Raw genomic sequence first — 24232 nt, 5'->3', positions numbered from 1 at the left:
AATTGGAAAATTAGCTGCTTTATTAGGTTATAGAACACTTGAATTTACTTTATTTTTAATAAACTCCTTGTTTTCTGTCTCAGATATTTACTGCAACTTTTCTTTGATCACCTGTGGCACAAGTTGCTAATCTGTTTTTTCTTGTTGTGCAACAGATACATGTAGCACACATTAAGCACAGTTGATAATGCAATACTTAGAATAATTTCATTTCACATTGTTCATATTTGCTAATGTCATCCAGTGCATTTACATGTGCTTTAATAACCCAGTTATTCACAGAAACCCAGTTTCTAAAATGCCATGTAAACCGTCATTCTGTTTAGAGACACTAGGATATTGATCTCTGATATTAACGCATGAGATGTCTCCAATAACCTTATTATGTGGCCATGTAAGCCGTTAACTGGGTTACAGTTAACCATTTCAGAGTCTGCGTGAGTCTGTTGTACTTGTGCGCATTCTTCACATGTTTCCATCAGCCACAGGTAGAAAACGGCGGAAGCGTCCACAAATATGAATTTCCTAAGGCAAATGGGCGATCACAATTCTCCTTGTCCTGGTTAAAATAATCTGTCTCAGTATTTCAGAACTAAATTTATGTTGATGAGCTGAACATACAGTGCTAAGTTCAACAGCAAACTCCGGAAGCAGTAGGGTAATGTGTTAAAACTAACATGCACTAAGTAGTCCAATTACTTTATAAAATTATGAATAAACTAATGCAATACTTATTTTAATCAAGTAAAAATACCTACACTATTAATATTACAGCAGCACTGGGTGTAAAGCAAGAAGCAAAAGTAAAAGTGTGCTGCTCCTTTGCAGGACTCAATTGCACAGCCAAGCAGAAAAGAATGTGTTGGGTGCAGTTAAAAAACTGTCGGTTTAGTTTTAATCGAGCTATTTGCTATTGATAGGTTGAAACAGTTTGTTTGGCTAATGCAGCAGCTGTCATAATTAGTATTATTTTTTACTTTATTGTTCATGTTTAAGACCTTTTTTTGTTTATTTGTTATGTAAATGTAGGCTTTAGAGGTTGCAGAACTCATTTCTGTGGTTACTACCATTCTAGGCAATTATTCTAGAATACTTGTAAGTATCTTGAGCTCTATTTATTTGGGTGCCATTTTGAATTCTGTTATGCCACAAATTTGATAAGTTTTGTTATGTTGTTGCTAGGCAACTGACTCAGAAGTGTTTGGATTTCACTTCCAGGGTCAAAAGTTCTTCCCAAAACACTTCCCTCCTAGTCCAGTTCTTATGCAAATAAGAAAAATGTATTGTGCATTTATTTAGTTAGAGCTCCTGTAAAAGACGTCTGACTATGAGTTTGGGTTTTTGATTTTGGTTTGATGATAGTTAATTGACTTCCTGCTTATGAACCTTTGCTTGTTTTTCTGACTCACATCTCTTCTTCTGGTGCTTTATCTGTCACCTTTGTGGTATCAGAATAATGGACAGTGTTCATGCCTTGAACCATCAGTGGCTCAGTTCAAGGTTGCAAAAAGGGCTGACTGTGATTTACTTCACAGCACATGTATTTACAAGACACAGGAGAATGGTCATGTTTTGTTGTGTTTCTAGTCAATTTCATGAAGGTTCATAAATGGGTTTAGAATTTAATAACAAATGCTGGCCAGTCAAATGTGCAGTTTTTTATATAAAGGAATGTTGCATCTTACCTGAAGAAGGGGCCTGAGTTGCCTCTAAAGCTTGCATATTGTAATATTTTTAGTTACTTGGGCAGTTTAGTTTTGCTTGACTTCTCACTAGATTCATATAAAAGAAGCATTTTATATTAAATACCTATATCAAATATTTAGTTGCTTTTTTGAAACTTCCCCACACTGCTTGATAGATGCAGGTTCCACAGTTGTTTTTAGATTCAAGGCAAATGTTGATGATATTTAAAAAAAAAAGATTTGGGGCAGCCACCCATATAATATCCCTGGCTACAAAACGCTTTTAAAGTAACAGTGATGTTCACCAGACTGAGTCCAAAACAGAACTGATTCATTGTAAGTAAGACTATAGGAAGTGACGTTATCAAAGGGGCCGGAACTGGAAGTGATGTCGTCTGGACCGGAAGTGACCTTGTCTGGACCGGAAGTGATGTCGTCTGAACCGGAAGTGACCTTGTCTGGACCGGAAGTGGTGTCTTTGGAGGCACCGGAACTTTGCAGGATTTCCCAGGAAAGGTCTGCAGGGAATTGAGAAAGACAGTCAGTGCACCCCCCCACCCTATGGTCGGATGTGTTATTACAATTATTTAAGTCCTTTAGCTGCCACCTACTCGCACGTCTGTGACACTGCCTTAACCAGGTTACTCACTTTATCCTGGTTTTCTGTGTGTATGCAAACACATCAATGTTAGGACTGACCTGGGACTCCACGTTTAGGCCTCCTTTCAATACAGTAATCCCTCCTCCATCGCGGGGGTTGCGTTCCAGAGCCACCCGCGAAATAAGAAAATCCGCGAAGTAGAAACCATATGTTTATATGGTTATTTTTAGAATGTCATGCTTGGGTCACAGATTTGCGCAGAAACACAGGAGGTTGTAGAGAGACAGGAACGTTATTCAAACACTGCAAACAAACATTTGTCTCTTTTTCAAAAGTTTAAACTGTGCTCCATGACAAGACAGAGATGACAGTTCAGTCTCACAATTAAAAGAATGCAAACATATCTTCCTCTTCAAAGGAGCAAACGAATCAATAGGGCTGTTTGCTTTTAAGTATGCGAAGCACCGCGGCACAAAGCTGTTGAAGGCGGCAGCTCACACCCCCTCCGTCAGGAGCACAGAGAGAGAGAGACAGATAAAAAAAATCAATACGTGCCCTTTGAGCTTTTAAGTATGCGAAGCACCGTGCAGCATACTTAAAAGCTGCACACAGAAGGTAGCAACGTGAAGATAATCTTTCAGCATTTTTAGACGAGCGTCCGTATCGTCTAGGTGTGCGAACAGCCCCCCTGCTCACACCCCCTACGTCAGGATCAGACAGAGAGAGAGAGAGAAAGAAAAGTAAGCTGGGTAGCTTCTCAGCCATCTGCCAATAGCGTCCCTTGTATGAAATCAACTGGGCAAACCAACTGAGGAAGCATGTACCAGAAATTAAAAGACCCATTGTCCGCAGAAACCCGCGAAGCAGCGAAAAATCCGCGATATATATTTAAATATGCTTACATATAAAATCCGCGATGGAGTGAAGCCGCGAAAGGCGAAGCGCGATATAGCGAGGGATTACTGTATATCACTTGTCTTCAGCCCCTTCTACAGTATCTGTGTCTGCTGCTATGTAATGCTTCTGTGCAGTCACATGATGGGGGGCTAGGAATATAAATTGCAGGGAGCTCAAGTGGTGCAGTTTCTTTAATATTTCATATAAACTCTTAAAGTTTGCAGTGCCTCAAAGTATGCAGTGCTAAAATTCAAATTCCTGAGCTATTGGTAGTTGGTCAGTTTAAATATACCAATCACATTCTAGAAAACCAGTCTTATGTCTCATTATACTGGGTGCCCATTCTATATGGTCACTATACATATTTCATTCCAATCCCTATGCTCTTTGTAAATGAAAATATTTTATTACTTTCCTCTGTGAGGAAAAAGTACACTCTTCACTTGTGACACCATTGTAATGAATCACATTTTTACAAAGAAGTGAAAAAAAGGAAACAAAATAAAGACTTACACATTTAATTCATATGACAGGACATTATAAACATGACACAAAACCAATCCAAGCCATGCAGCATTATCTACACTTAGCCTTAGCATAATTGTATACATTACAACAACAACAACCTCATTTATTTCTATAGCACATTTTCATACAAATGATATAGCTCAAAGTGCTTTACAAGATGAAGAGAGAAACATTTCAACAAAAAAAAAATAAAAGTAAGATTAGGAAATACTAAATAACAAAGTATAAAGTAAGGTCAGAAAAAACAAACGAACAAAAAAACTCCAGAGGGTGGGAGATTAAAAACAAAATCTGCAGGGGTTCTGAGGCCACGAGATCACCCAGCTCCCACTGGGCATTCTACCTAACATAAGTGATCTCAATCAGTCCTCATGGTTTTCAGGCTTCACTTAGAAGAATTAGATGATGATGGACATTAGTCTTCACTTCCCTCGCTATATGAGAAATCCTTATGATCATCTACAACTTGTGAATACTTTTGCACTGTCAACTTCAATTGGTAGTTTACCACTTATTTTCAGTACACTTAAAGTTAATTGTAAAGCTTTAAAGTATAGCTATGAACTTAACCAAAACACATTCATAGAATGGATAGTCTCCTCTCTTTCATCCACATATTCCTCTGGATATGGAGGCTATGTTGGGTGCATGTATGATGAAAAATGTTGGATTGGTGCGATTTGTGACAGGAGTGAAGTGGATTCAGACAACCTGATATGTTTCATGCATCCAAACTATCCTGCTCAGTCTTTGCATTGGCCACCTACAGACGATATTTGTTGGGTGCCATTACAGTGTCTCATTGCACTGCTTAGTGTACCTACGGCGGTCAGTGGGAGGCTACAGTACCAACTTGATCTCAAAGACAAAATGTCCTAATGAAACGGGTCACATTCCTGCTGCTGCAATACCAACATGTTAACATTTCATTATAACTAGTGCTGTATTTAACGATAAATCAAGCCGCTGTTGTTCATGTGTTGTGCTCCATGTGCCTTTGGTGATTTATTTATTTTTCCATTAATCATATACCCAAGTTAGTCATGAAGAACTTGATGATCATCATTACTGACAAATGGTCAATTTAACCCATGTTTACAATGGAAACTAAAAATGAAAGATTCATATAAGAAAAGTAAGACCATGTAGGATACAGGAAATCTATTTTAAAAATGTCTGGACATTCTTACAGTGCAATAAGCTGATCTGAAAATTAGACACAAAATGACTTTTTCACATTTGAGAAGTATGCTGGTCAAACCCTGATTCTTGTTTGCTCATAATCTTTTGAAAAGCCCTTTCTGAAAGCCTAAACATGACAAAGCCAAAGATGCCAAATATTTTTTCCATTTTTGAAGGTCTGCTCTTACCAAGTGGTGTCACCTGCACCAAACATTTTGATTCTCTTACATACTATACCTATAAAAGTACCAGAATGTAAAATTTGAGTCTGCTAGGTCTGCTTTAGTTCTTGAGATATGGTCTTATGAAACTGATGAAAAAATAAAGCCAAGTCAAATATGACACCCTTCTCCACCCACAAAATTGGCTGTATCAGGAAAAGTATTGATATTACATCAAAATAATTTTACAGGGTGTCTCCTGGATAACATGGTACACCTGGTATATTTTTCAGAATTTTTTGAGACCAAAGTGCGTGGGATTTCTGTAAAATCGGTTGATTTGACATGGAATTACCCACCAATTATTTGTAGGAAATATCTGTCTAAAATATCAAAATCCTCCACCTTTCTTTGTTCATCACTGTAATGAAACTTTTTATCAAGTCCATGTTTTATATGAGGAAAAGGCAGATACATCTTTATGAGGTCGACAAGTAGTTTATGCACCACAATTTTCTGCACTGGAACTAAGTGCTCACAGAGTGGCCAGTTCTTTTTACTGTAATGAGATTCTTTTGCACAGACGTCGCATTCACAAATGAAACAGCATTTGGTATATCTGTGCTCCATTCCTAGTAGCAGTGCCACTACTTTTAGATCAATCCAGATGTTCCACTTGTAGTTGTTGTACCATACACATATACTTATAATGTGATAGGAAATCACAAACATGGTGATTGCAATAAAATGGTACAAGACAGGAAAATTTAAAGCTGATTTTGATGATCAGCAGGCGAAAATTCATAGGATACACCCAAAAAGAAGCAAAATCTTGTCCAGTGTAATCTGACAGATCATGCCTGGAATGTTAAACAGCGTGGGGTGAAATGTTTTTAAATGGTGCTCTTACAGCTCTGTTGAGGTAAACAGAAAGAAAACAAAAGATATGAACATATATTTTACAAGGAAGAGACAGTCATCACACCTCCATAAATAAATAAAGGATTGCTTGAGTGATTCACATTCTGAAAATACTGGAAATGCATGTTGATGATAAACCGAGATTTTCTTATTGTGCCCTGTTAACGACTAGGAAAATTTAGCAAATTCTGTTTTTCTTATATAAACTGAATGACTCTCCTGTGCTAATTCTTCATGTTTTATATATTTTTGTTGCAATGTGTTCTCCTCTATGGTGTGTATTGTATTTTTTTCAAAACGTGCACAGTCAAGATAAAGTTAAAGAAAGCATGATTAAAGCACCAAGCTGATTCTTTGGAGTCGATGAAACATTCTCTTTTAGCAGTGGACAATTTATTATTAAAAGCAGTGTAGAGAATATATGACAGCCATATTATTCCAAAACCAGAATAAAGGCATGCTTTATTGTTGGAGAACATTGTTGCATCTGTTTCAGTTAAAAACTCCATCAAGAGGCTATGCATCATTCCACATACAAAAGCAACAAAACATCAGTAGTCTACACATTATGTCTTAAAAGATTCAGCAAATGGAGTCCCAACTCTGCAAGTTGTCAGAACATGGCCCAAGATGTCAAGCAGTTTCAGGAAGATATCTCACCTTTGTAGATAATGGAACACATTTATGCATTGTATTGGTTCTTGTCACACAATCCGCCCACCTCCACTAATGATCTTCATGTACAAACAAACCAAATCCTTAGTATGCGTATCCATGATGACCTGCTATACTCTGGTCATTAGAACATGAGAACAGTTTTGACAAGAACAGGCCAATCAACTCAACAAGGTGACTAGTCCTATTCTCCTAAATTCCAGTCTACCTTACAACTTGCTAACACATCCCTTGTGTCTGTTGTTTTCTGAGCAAAGAAAATTTTTTTAATGTTTGTGCAAAATTTACCCTTGACTAGTCTCCATTTGTGCCTCCATGTTCTTTTAGAAGAGTTTGTTTATAAGTAATAGCTAGGTCCAATACACTAATTCCCTTCTTAATTTTAAAGATTCTGTCATATAACATGTTATTCCCTGTTTGCTTAAACTGAAAAGGTACAACTCCTTCAGCTTTTCCTCATAGATCTTAGTCCTCGAATCAACCTAGTTGCTGTTTTCTGGAATTCATCTACCACTGCTATGTCTTTTTCCTAATATGGTAACCAAAACTGCATGCAGTACTCCAGATGAAGCCTCAGGGCTGATTTATACTTCTGTGTACCTACAGTGTAGCCTCATGCCCACCTCCTCAAAAATGTGACTATGTGACTTGTCAACAAGAACGCTATGCAGACCCCCATGACTCCAATTAACCAATCTGATAACTATGCATTTCCTGAAATGTGTTTCCATTAGTCTTCCATTTTGGAAGTCGACAGATATATGAAACGTGAGGGACAAATATATTCAACTATGGAAGAAAATGTGTAGCAAGATGAGCAGTGATCCTGGAGGACAACATTTGATTTTATTTTAATGTATTGTTCACTTTTCTTGTATGCTACAAAGAGCATCATCTAAAATTCAGGAATGTAGTATGCCTGTGGTGTGGTGCGACACAGAAGTATAAACTGCTAAGCTAGAGCATAGGCTCGAGGTAGAAGTATAAGTCACCCTTCACTAGTGCATTCTACATCTTAAGTATAATCTATCTTCACTTGTACTCCACTCCATGGAATTTGGACCACTGCTTTTGAATGCAAACTATGTTTTTGTTATAGAGAGTATGTACATACCACAGTCTGATATCTACATATTACCTTCCAGTAAGTGCAGACATTGCACAATGTAATGCTATAATGTAATATTGGTCTATAACATAATATTGATTAAATATTAAGCTCAAACACTGACACCAGTCTGTTAATGCGGCAGGTAAAGCAGTAGTAAAATATGTAAAATAAGGATATTGCATTTTCACTGCAGTAAAATATGCACAATCTTTCATGCATGGAATATGTTCTCTTCTAAAATTAAACTTTTATTATTTCTTTGGTGGCAGGAATAGAATAAGCAATTATCGCTACAGTAGGGTGACCAAAAAATTAATTGTAAGGGAATCTTCAGTAAAAACTTTAATTTCATTAAAATATAAAGAAAATGTGGAATAAAGACTAAGTGTTTTCATTCTTCTCACTTTCTTTATATCTAGATGCAAGCAATGCAGTGGCCTGGAGTTTCTGGCCAGGTCCCAGTCTCTATCTGCAGCCAGCCATGTCGCCCAGGGGAACGTAAGAAGATTGTCAAAGGCATCCCATGCTGCTGGCACTGCGAGCGATGTGATGGGTACCAATATCAGGCAGACCGCTATACCTGCAAGATGTGTCCCTTCAACTTGCGCCCTAATGAAAACCACACTGGATGCCGGCCCATTCCAATTGTCAAGCTAGAATGGAGTTCACCTTGGGCAGTAATCCCAGTGTTCATTGCAATCCTTGGGATCCTGGCAACTTTATTTGTGGTGGTGACATTTATCCGCTATAATGATACACCTATTGTAAAGGCGTCTGGTAGGGAGCTGAGTTATGTTCTGCTGACAGGTATATTTCTGTGTTATGCCACCACTTTCCTTATGATCTCTACTCCAGATGTTGGTATTTGCTCCCTGCGGCGTATTTTTTTGGGCTTGGGAATGAGTATCAGCTATGCAGCTTTACTTACAAAGACCAACCGCATTTATCGTATCTTTGAACAGGGCAAAAAGTCTGTCTCAGCACCACGCTTCATTAGCCCAGCCTCACAGCTGGTCATCACGTTCAGTTTAATTTCTGTGCAGCTGATTGGAGTTTGCATCTGGTTTGGAGTGGACCCTTCACAAGCTATCATTGATTATGAGGACCAGCGTACAGCAAATCCCGAATTTTCCCGTGGAGTGCTCAAATGTGATATCTCAGACTTGTCTCTCATTTGCCTGCTTGGATACAGCATGTTATTGATGGTCACTTGTACCGTCTATGCAATCAAGACACGTGGCGTCCCAGAGACCTTCAATGAGGCAAAGCCTATAGGCTTTACTATGTATACTACTTGTATCGTCTGGCTGGCTTTTATTCCAATTTTCTTTGGAACATCACAGTCCACAGAAAAGGTAAGGCCTTTGGCTGCCATTTACATGTATATGTGTTATTTTTTAAATATATTATACAGACTTTTTTTTAGGATATACTGTATGTTCACAACTTCAAGTATTTTTCCATCCATCCAACAATTTTCCAACCCACTGAATCCGAACACAGGATCACGGGGGTCTGCTGGAGCCAATCCCAGCCAACACAGGGCACAAGGCAGGAACCAATCCCGGGCAGGGTGCCAACCCACCGCAGGACACACACAAACACACCCACACACCAAGCACATACTAGAGACAATGTATTATTGCCAATGCACCTAACCTGCATGTCTTTGGACTGTGGGAGGAAACTGGAGCACCCGGAGGAAACCCACGCAGACACAGGGAGAACATACAAACTCCACGCAGGGAGGACCCGGGAAGCGAACCCAGGTCTCCTAACTGCGAGGCAGTAGTGCTACCACTGCACCACCGTGCCGCCCTCAAGTATTTTTCCAATTTTGAAATATGCTTTCTATCATGGTGTCCAATATATAAACTAGTAAGACCTAGAGATACATAGCTTTCAAACATAATTCAAAAAATAAGTTTTCTAGTGTTAAAAAGGCATGCTAATACATTGGATGCAAACAATGTACACATTTTATAAAAGATTCTGACTGTACACCCAAGTCTTTTATTTATGTCAGCAAAGGAATTGTTTTAAAGGCCAAGACTACCAGATCAGTCTTCCTCCAAACTGTTCATGATGCAGCAAATCTAGTAAGTTTAAAAAATGTTCAGTGTGTCTTCTCCATACTGTAATTAACCTTAACCATAATTCTAGAGTTCATATAGAAATTTATAAGAAAGTTGAGCTGAAGATCACATCAGTAATGTATGGAAAAAAACTAATATGCATGGAAACAAATAATACTGTAACACAAAACTTAAAAGTCATGTTTTTTACTGTTCACTGACAAGGAATAGATTAACAAAACCTAGACGAGAACAGATCGTTCAGTCCAACAAAGCTCTCCAAGCCTATCCACTTAATTCTTCTAAAATCAAATCAAGTCTTGTTTTGAAAGTCCCTAAAGTCCTACCACACTAGTTGGTAGCTTATTCCAAGTGTCTGTGTTTCTCTGTATAAAGAAAATCTTCCTAATGTTTGTGCGAAATTTACCCTTAACAAGATTACAATTGTGTCTCTGTGTTCTTGATTAAATCATTTTAAAATAACAGTCTCAATCCAATGCACTTACTTTTAAACACTTCAGTTATGTCTCCTCCTAATCTTCTTTTGCTTAAACTGAAAAGGCTCATCTTTAGATTACTTCAAAAAACTCCTGCTCTTGTGCTTATTTGCAAGGTTATCCCAGTTAATATTTCAGTAGTTAAAGTCCCCCATGACTATAATACAACCTGTAAACTTGCCTTTTTAAAATTATTAAAAAGATGTGCTTTGAAATTACTGTCTGCATTGGGTGGTCTATACCACACTCTTAACATAAGGCCTCTTTCCCTAATGCTGTCCAGATGAGTCCAGATGTCCTCACTAAGATGGGGCCCATCGTTCAGTTGAAGAGGACTTGCATTTAAATTCTGATTGAGATAAACAGCAACCGAATTCCTTTTTTGTTCTGTCTATCCTTCTTAAAAATATGTATCTCTCTATGTTATACTCATCCCCATCTTTGTTGTTTACGCATAGGTTTCCGTTATTGCTATAATAACGTAATTATGCTCTACTACATAGAGATCCAACTCGCTTGTTTTATTTTTGATACCTCTAGCATTAAGGCAAGCTATTTTTAATGTGTCACTCATTTTATTTTTGCATTTAAAACTTTACATTGCTGTGAACAGTATTTATTTATTTTTTTACACTTTTTACACTAAACTCCTTGCCCACCCATACTCTAGTTTAAACAAACTTCGACTAACCCACTCATACACTTCCCTAACACATTGGTGCTGCTAAGGTTCAGATGTAACCCGCTGAGTCTGAACAAGTCTTATCTGTTCCGAAAGGAGTCCCAATGCTCCATAAACCTATACTTTTCTACCCCACACCAAGATTTGAACCACACAGTAAGCCTTTTAATCTCCTCAATCTTACGTATGAAGTGTGGTACTGGTAGAACTTCAGAGAAGATTACGTTTTCAGTTCTTCTCCTCATCCTGGCATCTAACAGTTTAAACTTGGATTGCAGATCTGACAGACTACCTTTATGTATGTCATCTGTTCCAATATGAACAATGATAACTGCATCCACTCCTGCTTTGGCCAATGGCCTATCAACCTTTCCAGGGAGGTCTTCCTGGAGGTTCAACCAGAAAGCAACACACTGTCCAAGACTCTCTGTCTCTGGAGCAAACCTGCACTTTAATCCCCCTAATAACTGAGTCTCTAACTATCACTACCTCTCTGTTTCTGGGAACTGGTTTTGAGGTGACTTGTTAAGGCTGCTCATGCTTACCTACCACCTCTGAATTTTCAAAGAAACCCTCCAGCTCCACAAGGACCTGAAAACAGCTTAACACCTCTAGTTCTGGGGTTGATGCCCCCCAGAAAGTGGGCACCATTTACATTGGCCTTTTGACCTTGACAAACTTATCTTTACCTGTCTGGTCTGGAGTCTTTACCCTCGCCACCTTAGGGGTGCACACTGTCTCTCTAAAGGACACCTGGATCAGGTCCACCAATTTTCTACTTAACACAGGCTACAATTCCTCCTTCATTTCAGTGACATTGAGCTCCAGGTGGTGGATCAGCTGCCATCTTCTGCAGTTGTAGCCCTCATAGAAGACTGGTTTCTCAAAGCCATCCTCTAAAAAGTCTAACATCCAACAGGAATTGCATTGCACTGGACTCATTATTAAAATTTGACTTTGGATTATGAAAACCACTGAACTTTTTTATTATTAAAATTATTCTTTAAATTTATTATTAAAATTAAATTATTTAAATTAAATGATAAAATTAAGAAATGTAAGTTTAGATTTAGATTAAAGAACTGCTACAGTTATTTTACTCCTTCTGGCTCCTTAAGCTCCTGTAATATTCTCCCCCTAGACTGCCCGCTGTTTGTCCTACTTTTCTCTGTCTTTTCTCCTAACTTTCCTTTATTTCCTTACTTAAAATCTCTCCATTCTCATTGTTTGTATTCCTTCGTATTAATGAGTCCTTATGCTATCACCCTCTTAACTGTTCTACTTTCTTGACCACAAAGAATTGTTCAATCCAGGAATGCTAGTTAATTTCTTATTCAGTGCCTTAACACTAGTTGCCTGCCTATTTATCTTAGAGCCCTTTTCTTTATTCCTGCCTTTTTTCCCATTAAGACTAGGGGGCTTTGCCTCCGCTCGCTTCCCTCGCCAACACCTCTGCCTGCGCTAAGCACTAGCCTCTTTGCCGTTCTGCCGCTCGAGTATGGGGATACAGATGTATAATTTAAACAGATTTTAATTTTCATTTGAAGTGTTACACTTGCATCAACATGATATATATCTGCCCATGATTGAATTTAATTTCTTTCTCTCTATTAAATAAATCGAATGTTTGGCTCTGAGATTTTGTTAATTGTCTTTGCAAAAGCTATTCTAACGGGAAACTGTAAATGTTTTAATACGAATGGTATATCAAGATCTCCTTTGTTGTCTAATGTTATCTGCGGAAGATGTACTACATTACCTTTCTTCAATACATCCTTCTTTCTACAGTAATTCATGCGGTGGAAGACTGGATGTTAACAGTTGTAAATATTTTTCGTGATATTGTAAGTTGTTGTTTTCATCTTCCACATAATAGCCACCAACTGTTTCAGCATAGTCTATTGATAAGCATTCAACCATTTTGTTGTGTTACTGATCAACATTTTTGGCGTAAATTCATTTGACTTCCTCGTTTCTAGGTGCTAGGATTGCCTGTGTACTCATGTTTTCTATTGATAACACTTCATGATGAAATTCTTCAATAAGATTTGGACATAATACATCTTCTTTAATTGGGAACTTAAAGTGAGGAAAATGTGAAAATTTATGAGCTGAGAGTGCAGGAAGTGTGTCTGACAAAAGCATTCACAAGACTGAGAGGTGAGAGTACCGTGGTCTTGTTTGAAAATGGTTGATAGGAGGGCATAACTTGAAAGAATCTCATGGCAATCTTTTCCAAAAAGTCTCGTCTCCTAAAAAGTCTTGTCGCGTCGAAAGATTTTTTTATATAATAGAGAGAAATTGCTGTTTCTGTTAACTATTTGTCACAATGATGCTGTTTATTTACTTACAGAAATGCCGGTGTCAGCTACTGCTGCTTACTGCCCTGCTTCACCGATACTACTACTACTACTACTACTACTACTACTTTGAATACAAATACACAAAACAAGTACAAGTAATACGTATATTTTCCAAACACTCAGCTGGTTTTTATCCTATGTGGGTAGAAAAAAGCGGAAAAAAAAACCCCTCAAAAGGGAAAAAAGCTTTACAAATTAGCAGCTAAGAAAACACAAAGGTTTTAGGAGCAAAATGTATTTTTTAATTAACTCTCACACCTCAGAACACAAAATTATCTGCAAATTCTCTTTTGTTCATTAGGATGATGTCAGCACGTCACTATATCTCAGTCTCCAGTCCTCCGATGTTTCACAAAACATCTTAATAAAGGACAATGAATGACTGCTTCAAAAAGTGAAGTGGTCAGGACATCTTTTTCTAGTACACAGGGAGTTAGAAACTGCATTGGTTGGGCTTTTGGGAGAAAAATGAGATCAGGGTTAGTTTTCTGCTCAATCCATACAAAAGGCACTTATAGGTTGTGAGGGATGGCCGGCCATTCATCCCGGCCAATACCCCCAGGCCGGTAGATGGAGCTCTCCTTGCAACGTGGAGATGCCCCGAATTCCAGCAGGGCATCATGGACTATGGAGTTTTAATACACAGCCCTGCTGGATAACGTTGGGGCCGCCAGGAGTCGCTGCAGGGAGGCTCAAGGACTTATACGTGCCCTATAACCCGGAAGCACGTCATAATCATATGACCAGAGGGAACGACGTGTTTCCGGGTTGAAAAGAAGGACTTTTTATCTGACCCAGAAGTGATAAGAAATCACGTGGACTGTAAGATGGGAAACACTTCCGGGTCAGGGAATATAAAAGGACGATGGGAAATCCCAGATGTTGAGCTGAGCTGGGTGGAAGGGTGGCAACGCGTCTGGGAGTGGAGGATTGTGTATTGGTTATTGTTATTGAGTTATTATTGGAGTATTATGGAGTGGAGGGTGCTTTGTGCACATTTATTATTATTATTATTATTATTATTATTATTAACAATAAAACATTATTTGGACTTTTATCTGGTGTCTGACGTCTAGTCTGAGGGTTCAAGGGGTCACGGAGACCTTAATCTGTCACAAGGTAAGTTAATTTTTTTTGTATAAATAAGGAGTAATGGAAACTTCCTAAGAGGATACTGCATTGCTTCAACTACAACACAATCTGCAAATGTCATTTCTGGCTGTGTTGATTATTATTTTCATATTTTGTATAATGAAATGTGGCAAGGGATTTGTGTTATGTCATAACTTAGTTATTTAGGGTAGCATAAATGGAAGAGTATTAAAATAAATTCCACTGGGAAGCTACTGTTTCCCATATTTTCTATAGCAGAGTAAGCAGTAATGTAAAATAAGTGGCATGAAAACAAAAGAAAGGATATTAAAGTTAATATCAAAAATTATAAAGACATCGATAGAATTTATATTTTTATGAAAGTATTTATGTCTGTATAGTGATGGATGGGGTGTTTAAAAGTTGATATTGAGAATAGCAAAAAATGATTTGCAGGCTGTTTCCACTACAGTCATACATGTGTAAACTTCCATGTACTATTATAGGAAACATCTGAATTAATGAATTGGAGCGCCACTCTCATTTGACTTGAAGGATGCATAGCTGGCAGTCACCTGAATAACACTGTTGTGACAAGAAGATCACTCTTTGCCTTTCTTTTTGGATGTAGAGATTTACATAGCAGCAATGTCCAGCATACACAGGAACTTCAAACTGCCAATGATCATTATACATGGAGCCTCCAAGCTCTTGTAAGAGGTGAAAGGTTTAGCACAAAAAATAGAAACTTTATCAAACACAGAAAGAGGGAAGCACTTTACTCATTGCCTGCCTGTAAGCTTATAAATAGAGAACTTCTGTTGTCTAACTCACTTCTTCTTCAGTTACATCCACATTGGATTTTAGATAACAAAACCATTTTGTAAGCAGCAGTATTTGAAACTATTAGTAAATATTTCTTAAATTACTGCTGCTTTTTTGAGTTCTAATAATGCAGTCATCATTTATTGTATACAGTGTCTCAGGAGTGGAATTACACAAGAACAGACACATTTCACTAATTTCTTTCTGGATTCTAAGCACTTTGCAGCTGACACAACAAGGACACAAGAAGAAGATAATGAGGAATTTTTCTAATGATCTGTCTCAGCAATCTGAAAATCCCACAACTGGGACCACCCCTCTAATTACAGGCTTGTGTTAGCCTTGTTTTGTTTTAATTTTGACCTTTGTTGTCAGTAAGGGGATTTTAGGCTCACTTCATTAGGGTCAGTGAGACTCCCCTCACTTGAACAACAAAGGTCTCAAGACATCAGAAAATAAAACTGTAATTACATAACAAGAAAATAAATTCAATATAAAATGTACTTAGTGGATATTAGTGGAATGCTGATATACAATTATGAGTATCTTCTTAATTTAGTTAAAAAAAACAAAAAGAACAACATTGCAAGTCTAACTGACGAAATCAAGTTCCTCTACAGGATTACAGAGATACTCACTAAGTGTGACATTCTTGAAGGACTTTAGGGAAGCATTGCGGCTGTTGCTCTTCTGGGTTCTAAGAATGAATTCTTTTTTTAGTAATGACAGATGTAACCAGAGTTGAAAATAGCTATGCACTATGCAATACCGTGATTTACAAACATTTGTTTAAAGTTCTTAATATTTAGCATACATGCATACATTTATTAACTGAAGCGAAGTAGACCAATTTTTCATGCAGGACCTTAAAGACTTAGTGATTAGAGCAGGTGCACTGTTTGTAGGCAATGAAATAATGTGCCAGGGAAAGAGAGGATAATCCACATGTAGCACAAGACTGCAAATAACTCATTGATTATGCTAAATCGGTACTAATCCATACATTGTATTGATCAGTGGAAAATATGGGTATAAAAGCCTGACACAGCTTCAAATTACAGAAGCCAGTATTCACAGCTGGACATCATCATGCCAAGTATGTGTTAAGAGAGATGCCTCCAAGATGGTCATACAATCATTAAAGACCCCATTGAAGGACTATAAGACAATTGCATTGTTCCATGGCTTCTCTTTGGATGTATTTGTGTAAATATTACATGATATACCACAAGGTACATTGAATCATTTTGTTTGGCTGTTTCCTGGAAGAGCTCTTGGCCCGTTTACCAGAGACTAGCTGTCCCCATGACTCTGACCGCATAGTAGTGAAACAGGACAGTAAGGAGGGCCCCGCCCGGCTCCCTACTCCTGACGTCACGCTTCCTCTCCCTTTGGCCCACAGCCTCTGTCTCGGATTAGTGTGAATATATCGCTCCTGCAAGTGAACTATGATTCTTAGTGTGATGAGAGAACCAGAAAGCAAATAATAGAAAAAATCCCGATCTAAATCCATTCTCGTTTGCTAGCTAAGTAGAGGTAAGGAACACACTGAGGCTGATGTATGAGTGAGGAGGGCCACACACCCCCCACGCTCGGCCCGCTACGTGTCTCTCGGATTTGCGCAAATAAATCGGTACCGCAAGCGAACTATGATGCATAGTGCGATGAGAGAAGTCACAAAATCAACCAGAACTTTCAAGCAAATTATAGAAAAACACCCGATCTAAATCCGTTAAGTAGTTCTTTCATGAAAAGCAGACAAACATACAGAAAGGCAGAAGTTGGATTTTATAGATAAAACCTCTTCTGAAATTTTTGCACAACATCAATGCCATAATGATACTTGCTAAATCTCATTGCTCCAGCAAGAGTCTCTGATGCCTGATGCATACTCCTATTAACTAAGCTTAAATTGCTGTATCATAGTTGTTTACATTAATTATTATTAGTTTAAATGTTGTTTACATTAATAGTCTATTATCATTTCCTCCAGTTTGTGCCTTGGTATGGCTTCCTTTCATATTTCTAGTTGTTTTTTCATTCCAAGGCTGGTATAGCTTGTTATCTTTCTACTCATTATGTCTTGTTGTTTTTTTCATCCTAAGCATTTTATTAAGCACATCAAGTAAACAAGTGGGGGCCCTTCAGTCTTTTTAAGTGTTTTGCATCCTGTGTCTTTTATGCCACCTCAAGCTTTATGTAAAGCAAGAAGACCAGGCATCTTTGCGTATTTCATCTGCACTACATTGTCAAATAACCAAACATACATCTTTGAAATGATAAAGTAAAAATCAAGAATTCAGGTAAAACATGACAAAGACACAGGGGAATTGTTTGTATTCCATACAGATGACTGGGCTGGGATTTGAAGCCATTCTCCTAAAGCTGTGAGGTAGCAGCAGGGCTAACCAATGTGCCACTCCAAATATTCTCCAGTCATAACTCTTTATATCTCTCACCAGTGACCTCTAATGATGGTGTTATGAAGTTTTATACGACGACTATTGGCATGCGCTGTTTCTTGTAAGAAGCAAGTTTGACTCAAAAGTTCACTAAATAATAGGATGTACAGGTTCTCAATCACTTATCTGAAAATATTAGGGGCAAATGTATTTTGGAGTGGTGGCACGATGGCACAAGGGTAGCACTGCTGCCTCGCAGTTAGGAGACCCGGGTTCGCTTCCCGGGTCCTCCCTGTGTGGAGTTTGCATGTTCTCCCCATATTTGCATGGGTTTCCTCTGGGTGCTCCGGTTTCCTGCCACAGTCCAAAGACATGCAGGTTAGGTGCATTGGCAATCTTAAATTGGCACCAGTGTGTGCTTGGTGTGTGTGTGTCCTGTGGTGGGCTGGCACCCTGCCCGGGATTTGTTCCTGCCTTGCACCCTGTGCTGGCTGGGATTGGCTCCAGCAGCCCCCGTGACCCTGTGTTAGGATATAGTGGGTTGGATAATGACTGACTGACTGTATTTTGGATTTCAGAATTTTTCAGATTTCAGAGCAGTACAGAAGAACCATACGAGCATTTAAAATGAATGGAATTTTAAGGAATTATAAAAAAAAAAAATTTTGACCCATGTTGCTTTCATTTTTCTGTTTGACTATGTTTTTTTTTAATCACTATGAAGGTAATATCATCTTGTCACTGTTTTGAATGTTTATTCAGTCATAGATGTTGTCATTTTTGTGATTCGGATTGTGAGCATCTCCATGTTGTTTATTGTTAATGGCAACATGTTTTGCTGTGGCTCAGGTAGTTTCACAATGTCCTAGGTTATGAATTTTTCTCTATTAAACAAACTCGACTTCACAGCATTTTCTTAAATTAAGGTTTTCTTCATGGTGCTAAGTAAGCTTATTTTTTGACATGTTTTTGACAATCAGCATTCTGACAGTTGTGCGCGTACAGCCTCCCTAACCCCGACACAGACAGGCAGCACACGGTTTATTAACAGTTCTGTGCACACAGTGAACCAGCACCAAGACACAACACAGTCCCTTTTCTGTCACCAGTCCATCCGCCTCCACTCCTCCTCGAGATTTTGTCCTCTTCTTCCCAACTCTGGCCCCATGAATGGTGGGGACTGGCCCCTTTTTATATGGCATCCCAAAGGACTCCAGGTGCCCAATGAGCCTCTTCCAGCCACACTTGTGGGTGTGGCAGAAGTACAGCCAAATAGGGCTCTGCAAATGTCCATGCACCCCCTGGTGGCAGGGCTGAGCTTCTATACTGATGACCCGTGGCCCCGCTGCAAGCCAAGGGGGCTGCCCTCTGTCAATCTAGGGGAGAAACGTTCTGAAAAAAACACTCTCCCCTGGTCCTTCCATGCTCCAGGCGGGTAAGGTCTCTGGCTGTCTGCCACACAGTATTTGGACTTTTAGCCTGCCTCCTTACAACATCTTTGCTTTTTCCCAAAATATAAACTTGCCTTTTCATGTCTTGTTCAGACTTTTCCAGTTTTATTTTTGTATATTTTTTGATATTTTCTTTTAAATACTTATAACAGCAATAAATATACTACCATTCTGATATTAGTGCCAATGTTCTTCTTTATGTACATGTACTTTTTTTAAACCACTGCATAGATTTTAAACCTTAATTTTGACCTCCTATGCTAATATTTACTGTAAATATTAAAGAATGGTTTTATATCTCTGTTTCCTTCCCTCATATCTTTTAATAGACTGCTTAGATGGCGACACTAGCCCCATAGGGGATATTTGAAGGCACTCTGCATGTTTTACTAATTGAAGACAATGAAGAAGCATCATTTCTGAATTGTCTGTCATTGTCTTGATTAGCCCTTTGAAGTAATTTTATATTTTAATCTTATCAAAGATTTAATCTGAATTTGTTCTAAAGTAACTGAGTTTTATTTCTTGTTGGCTCATCTTAAATTGTTCTCATGTACACTAAGGCTCAAAACTCAAGCCACCAAGCATGTAACCACCCCTTCTGACATTAATTGCACTGGAATATGTTCAGCTCCAAAAAAAATCTTTTGAAACAAAAGAAATCTAGTATTTAGAGCTTTTTGTATTTTGGAATTGTAGGCAAGTGATTGTGAACCTGTAATCAGCTTCACTCCATATTGCAGGATGTATTTCTTTCCTAGAAATGTGCCTTTTAAGATAAAAGTGAGCTTGTGAACTATCTAGTAATTTGATTGTAATACTATGGCTGTTTAACTCGATACATTTTAGCCTTTATTAACATCTTAAGGATGCTTTGGAAAAAAGTAAAAGTGGTTTAAAATGAAACTGTATCCCTTCTGGTAGACACTGTTATGCTGTGTATGTAGGCCATGATTGGCTTTCACAAAGGTGTGCATGGCATTAGTTACTTTTTCATTTTTTTGTCTTGTTGTGCAAGAGTATTTTAATAACCCATAGTACTGTCCATTAAATAATACAACTTAATCTAAAAAAAGATCTTTTGTTTTTAAGAAGACTTTTAGGGTTATGCCACACAGGGATGGCTAACGGTTGCTATTGCACTCTTTGTCGTAGCTGAATAACTAACTGATCGGGAAGATCAACTGAATTCCAGGGTTGGAAGGCATAACAGAATAGAGATCAATGGCAAAACTAGAGGCCACTATAGCTAAAGCAGGCCTTCGTCTCCATGATGCATTCTCGAGGAGCACCTATAGTCACTGAGTCGTTCTGCCATAGTGTATTAAGAGGCACTAGTGAGGCCCTCTGTTGCCATTATACTATATATTGTCTCTTGTCTGTCTTCACTCCTTCCAACCATAATACGAAATAATGTTACAAGAAAACCCTTCTATCTATCTATCTGTCTGTCTGTCTTGTTCATATCTGCAGTGTTGCTTCCCTGACCTATTTTTGAATGACAGACATCACCAAACTTGCTTATCTAGACATCCTTCCCTTTTTCCATGGTTGTACACTTGTGGATTCCATGCCAATATTTTTCTACTTATTTTATTGCATAATTGCTATTGAGACACCATATGCAAAAGTTAATCAGGTTAGGAATACCAGTCAGTCATTCATGTCTTTATACAGTGCTTTTCAGATTTGAAACCATCAGAAGGAAATGAATGTCTAGCCAACATGAAGGCAGACAATAAAGGAAAGCTATGTTACACAAGCCAACAAAATGCCAGAAAGACATGTCATCTTAGGGATGCTTTACATATGTCTCCTTAAATTTATCCTGAACCTTCTTTCCTGTTCCGTTTCACTGCTACACAAAATGATGCATTAAAAGAAAAGCAAAGGTGGGAGCCTGACCAAGAACCAAAAACGAGCTTAAAAGCAACAACACCTTTAGGAAAACTGGGAACGAAAAGGGCCAAAACAAACAGACAGACCACTAATTCTGTTACAGAGGTGAGTGGGTTGGCAGCATGCGGTACAGTTCTGGAGAAGACAGAGGGTATACTCATGCACACACTCAGGAAAATTTAGAGTCATAAGTTACCAGGTCTTGCAAATGTTTAGACATGGGAGAAAACTGGAGCACCAGAAGAAAATCCATGTGGTTATGAAGACAGTTTTCAAATGCCACATAGACAATGTCCTGGCAGTACTCAAAACCATTCTCCTTGAGCTGACACCTCAGCATTAATAACGCACCACTGTGCTTACCCAAATAATTAATTAAGAAATATGGGAGGAGCGTAAACAAAGTAAATTTAGAGAAGACTAGAAAACTAACTGACTGAATACATTCATCCATCTTTGTCTGACTTTTACCTCATTATTCCAATCTCCCACTGGGGACTACTAAAGTTCTATCTATCTATCTATCTCTGCAGTGTTGCTTTCTCTGACCTATTTTTCAATGACAGACATTACCACACTTACTTTTCTAGATATCATTCCTTTTTTCCCTGGTCATACACTGGTGCATCCTGTGCCAATATTTTTTACTTATCTTAATGCACAATTGCTATTGAGACACCATATGAAAAAGTTAATCATGTTAGGAATACCAGTCAGTCATTCATGTCTTTATTCATACAGTGCTTTTCAGATTAGAAACCATCAGAAGGAAATTAATATCTAGCCAACATAAAGGCAGACAATAAATGAAAACTACGTCACACAAGCCAACAAAAAAACAGAAAAACAAGTCATCAGAGGGATGTTTTCCATATGTCTCCCTAAACTTATCTAGAATCTTCTTTCCTGTTCTGTTTCTCTGTTAGTTGGTTCCCATTCCTCCTTGACAGAAAGAGTTTTTCTTTGCTATTTATTTTTCTTATTCTTTTTTTAAATTTTATTTATTAATTTTATTGTAATCATTCCATGCAAATAGATCAATTTATAACAAAACAAATTGAAGACAAATCAAACCCCACCCCTGAGAAGGAGAGCTTAGCCAAAGAAGAATTGCTTAGGGCTTTTTAATAAGGCAACAATAAACAAAAGAAAGGAAGAAATATATATAGGTAATAAAAAATGGAGTAGGGAATTAAATGCGGTAATAGTTATTTCTCTTATTCTAAAATAATATTGATTAGATCCTGCCAGGTTTTTAAAAAATTCTGTACAGATCCTCTAACTGAGAATTTGATTTTTTCCAATTTCAAATAATATACAGTGGTGTGAAAAACTATTTGCCCCCTTCCTGATTTCTTATTCTTTTGCATGTTTGTCACACAAAATGTTTCTGATCATCAAACACATTTAACCATCAGTCAAATATAACACAAGTAAACACAAAATGCAGTTTTTAAATGATGGTGTTTATTATTTAGGGAGAAAAAAAATCCAAACCTACATGGCCCTGTGTGAAAAAGTAATTGCCCCCTTGTTAAAAAATAACCTAACTGTGATGTATCACACCTGAGTTCAATTTCCGTAGCCACCCCCAGGCCTGATTACTGCCACACCTGTTTCAATCAAGAAATCACTTAAATAGGAGCTGCCTGACACAGAGAAGTAGACCAAAAGCACCTCAAAAGCTAGACATCATGCCAAGATCCAAAGAAATTCAGGAACAAATGAGAACAGAAGTAATTGAGATCTATCAGTCTGGTAAAGGTTATAAAGCCATTTCTAAAGCTTTGGGACTCCAGCGAACCACAGTGAGAGCCATTATCCACAAATGGCAAAAACATGGAACAGTGGTGAACCTTCCCAGGAGTGGCCGGCCGACCAAAATTACCCCAAGAGCGCAGAGACGACTCATCCGAGAGGTCACAAAAGACCCCAGGACAACGTCTAAAGAACTGCAGGCCTCACTTGCCTCAATTAAAGTCAGTGTTCACGACTCCACCATAAGAAAGAGACTGGGCAAAAACGGCCTGCATGGCAGATTTCCAAGATGCAAACCACTGTTAAGCAAAAAGAACATTAGGGCTCGTCTCAATTTTGCTAAGAAACATCTCAATGATTGCCAAGACTTTTGGGAAAATACCTTGTGGACTGATGAGACAAAAGTTGAACTTTTTGGAAGGCAAATGTCCCGTTACATCTGGCGTAAAAGGAACACAGCATTTCAGAAAAAGAACATCATACCAACAGTAAAATATGGTGGTGGTAGTGTGATGGTCTGGGTTTGTTTTGCTGCTTCAGGACCTGGAAGGCTTGCTGTGATAGATGGAACCATGAATTCTACTGTCTACCAAAAAATCCTGAAGGAGAATGTCCGGCCATCTGTTCGTCAACTCAAGCTGAAGCGATCTTGGGTGCTGCAACAGGACAATGACCCAAAACACACCAGCAAATCCACCTCTGAATGGCTGAAGAAAAACAAAATGAAGACTTTGGAGTGGCCTAGTCAAAGTCCTGACCTGAATCCAATTGAGATGCTATGGCATGACCTTAAAAAGGCGGTTCATGCTAGAAAACCCTCAAATAAAGCTGAATTACAACAATTTTGCAAAGATGAGTGGGCCAAAATTCCTCCAGAGCGCTGTGAAAGACTCATTGCAAGTTATCGCAAACGCTTGATTGCAGTTATTGCTGCTAAGGGTGGCCCAACCAGTTATTAGGTTCAGGGGGCAATTACTTTTTCACACAGGGCCATGTAGGTTTGGATTTTTTTTTCTCCCTAAATAATAAAAACCACCATTTACAAACTGCATTTTGTGTTCACTTGTGTTATATTTGACTAATGGTTAAATGTGTTTGATGATCAGAAACATTTTGTGTGACAAACATGCAAAAGAATAAGAAATCAGGAAGGGTGCAAATAGTTTTTCACACCACTGTAAAACATCGGTTTCCCACTGACTTATCAGAGGAGGGTTAGCATTCTTCCAATTCAACAAAATAAGTCTGCGTGCCAAAAGTGTACTGAATGCAATCACCATTTGCTTGTCCTTCTCCACTTCAAGTCCATCTGGAAGAACATCGAACACAGCTGTTAATGGGTTAGGAGAGATTGTGATACCAAGGCTGTCTGAAAGGCACTTAAAAATTTTGGTCCAAAATGATGTTAGTTTGGTGCAGGCCCAAAA

At 38.3% G+C, this 24232-nt stretch overlaps 1 protein-coding gene across 2 annotated transcripts in view; it reads left to right on the top strand.

The window, feature by feature from the left end:
- LOC114648143 (metabotropic glutamate receptor 4-like) overlaps window positions 1-24232 on the top strand; it is a 983563-nt gene that overhangs the window by 854037 nt on the left and 105294 nt on the right. For both annotated transcript variants that reach the window (XM_051924640.1, XM_028796992.2), the window contains exon 9: window positions 8181-9116. In XM_051924640.1, coding sequence (XP_051780600.1) covers window positions 8181-9116 — 936 coding nt within the window. The remainder of the gene's footprint in view (window positions 1-8180; window positions 9117-24232) is intronic.

The sequence above is a fragment of the Erpetoichthys calabaricus genome, chromosome 3, assembly GCF_900747795.2.
Source record: "Erpetoichthys calabaricus chromosome 3, fErpCal1.3, whole genome shotgun sequence".
Taxonomy (NCBI): domain Eukaryota; kingdom Metazoa; phylum Chordata; class Cladistia; order Polypteriformes; family Polypteridae; genus Erpetoichthys; species Erpetoichthys calabaricus.
Note: the sequence above shows the minus strand (reverse complement) of the source record. Positions and strands in the feature narration are given on the sequence as shown.